Source organism: Crocuta crocuta, unplaced genomic scaffold (assembly GCF_008692635.1).
Source record: "Crocuta crocuta isolate KB4526 unplaced genomic scaffold, BGI_CrCroc_1.0 scaffold676, whole genome shotgun sequence".
Lineage (NCBI taxonomy): Eukaryota > Metazoa > Chordata > Mammalia > Carnivora > Hyaenidae > Crocuta > Crocuta crocuta.
In genome coordinates, this window is record NW_027529455.1 from 144,888 (window position 1) to 147,192 (window position 2,305).

The 2,305-nt window shown below is 40.3% G+C and overlaps 1 protein-coding gene across 1 annotated transcript in view; it reads right to left on the reverse strand.

The window, feature by feature from the left end:
* The window catches only part of LOC144228851 (ribose-phosphate pyrophosphokinase 1), an 11,414-nt gene extending 10,350 nt beyond the window's left edge, over positions 1 to 1,064 (reverse strand). The window contains exon 1 of the mRNA XM_077760774.1: positions 970 to 1,064. Coding sequence (XP_077616900.1) covers positions 970 to 1,032 — 63 coding nt within the window. The 5' untranslated portion in view covers positions 1,033 to 1,064. The remainder of the gene's footprint in view (positions 1 to 969) is intronic.
* Positions 1,065 to 2,305: the final 1,241 nt, after the last annotated feature.

Genomic DNA, 2,305 nt, shown 5'->3' on the forward strand with positions numbered 1-2,305 from the left:
AGCTAACCCACAGCTGACCACAGGAAATGAGAGAACCCTTGAGAAAAACGGCCCAAGTTCAGCCAATAACGCAACGGCCCAGGCATGTGCAGACCCATGAGGTAAGACTTATTGCCTTATGCCACCGTATGTTGGGCTGGTTTGTTAGGGAGCAAAAGCTAACTGCTAAACCAGTTAGAGATGCTTTGATACGTAAACTTAGTGGAATGTAGTTATAATAATAAATGGTCACAAAAAGATCTCTACTCTAATACCAGTTGCTACAGAGTANGTCATGATCTCATGGTTCATGAGTTCAAGCCCTACACTGGGCTCTCCGCAGTCAATGCAGAGCCTGCTTTGGATCCTCTGTCCCGTACTCGCGTGCATGTATATACTCGCTCTCTCTCAAAAATAAATAAAAACATGTTTAAAAAATGGGTATAATCACCTACCCTTGGGTACCTCACTGGATTGCCATAACCTTCCAATGTAGATTTGAGAGTCCCTTTAAATAGTACAAAATACAAAGGAATGTTGCATTTTCCTTACTGTTTATGCTAGAAAGTATATTCTGGTATCTGTGGCTCTAAATTTAATGATGACAATAACAGTTCCCAATTTACTGAGCACCTATCCTGGGCCAGACATTTCTACCATAAATTTAACACTCACGATAACAATGCAGTGTGTATTCAGAGTAGTTAAATAGCCTGTGCAACTGTCAGAGCCATTATTCAAACTAGGTCTGAACCCGAAGCCCATGTTCTTCTCAGAATGCCAGAGAGCCTCCCTTATCCAACCATCCCCAATGACTGAGATCATAAACAATGCTTAAGGTGAGGATGTTTAAAATGGTTTCAATGTCTAGTTTATCTGAGCTGTCTTTGGGCAGGTTTTTGCCTCTCTGCAGTCTTTACAATGATGGGCTCTCTCCTCCCTCCCCCGCCCCCCCGACTTTCTAATGCTGAATAGTGAGCTTCCAGATACCTGAATCTGAGAGGCATGCAGGTCCATGGTGATAATATGATCCGCACCTGCTACAGAGAGCATGTTTGCAACAAGCTTAGCTGAGATCGGAGCCCGGCTCTAAATGGAGGGGACAAAAACAAAGGACAAGAAAACCAAAAAGCCATTCTGAGAAACAATTCATTTGCTCAAGAAGCATTTGCTTACTGTGCACTTACTATGTTTATGGCACCATACTACCATAAAATTCATAGAAAGTGCCATGGCCATGGACTTTCTGAGTAAATCGCAATCTAGCACAAATATTAAGTGGAATATCACTTTTCCAAATCAGGATACATTATTTCAGAAGAAAAATACTTTCCTACCTTTTGTTTTCTTAACGTACATATTTTCAGCCTATTCAAGGGTTCTAAGGCTCAACTATTTAAACTAGGCAGACTTAAAGTATCTTTTTCACAAGAATTATTAAAATCTCTTTTGATACATACATACTCAAACCTGTATAACATCTAACATGTCAAAACTTAAAAGACGGATCACAGAAGGGAAATTCTAATTTACTGTGTAAATTATACCACTCTCTTCCTCATCTAGAGGTCAACATTCCAGCAACTTCAACTGCCTTAAATGACAGGTAAAACACACCTGCTGTACTATACACTAGCAAAGCCCATGCCTTTTATACTCCGTAGGAGCACTACAGTCTCAGAATAACAATGTCTGGCCTTCTCCCAGACACTGTACGTAAAATTTAGACACGGACTATTAGAACAGACATGCAAAGTTTTATTATATATACCTTAACCTCTAATACACCAGATAAGTTAAGGGGAGACGTGCATGTGTATGATGAGACCAGACATTCATGTAACTGACTTCAAGTTTTATGATGACAGTCCCAGAGTATCTACTGGTTTAAAAAATATTCTACTCCATCCACTGCAGCTGGTGCTTAGTCCTACTGATACAATTCAAAAGTCAGAGAGAGCTAACTGTTGATTTATATAAAGCAATCACATGTCAATTGTTTTGAACACTGGGTAATACCTAAAAGAATGGGATTTAAAAAAACAATACCCTCTAAACATACCCTCTAAATATGTATGTGAGGATTAAGGAATTTTTTCTGTGATTCTGGGAAAGTGCTTCTTCCCGATTAAAACAACANCCCCACCTACACTCTCACCAATCTCCACACTACAACCGGAAAGGAAGGAAAACAAGGAACAACAGATTTTATTTATTTTTTTTACAAATAGTCTGTCAAGTTGGTTTCCACATAACACCCAGTGCTCATCCCCACAAGTGCCCTCCTCCATGCCCATCCCCCTCCTTCCCCTCCCCCCCCCCCCCA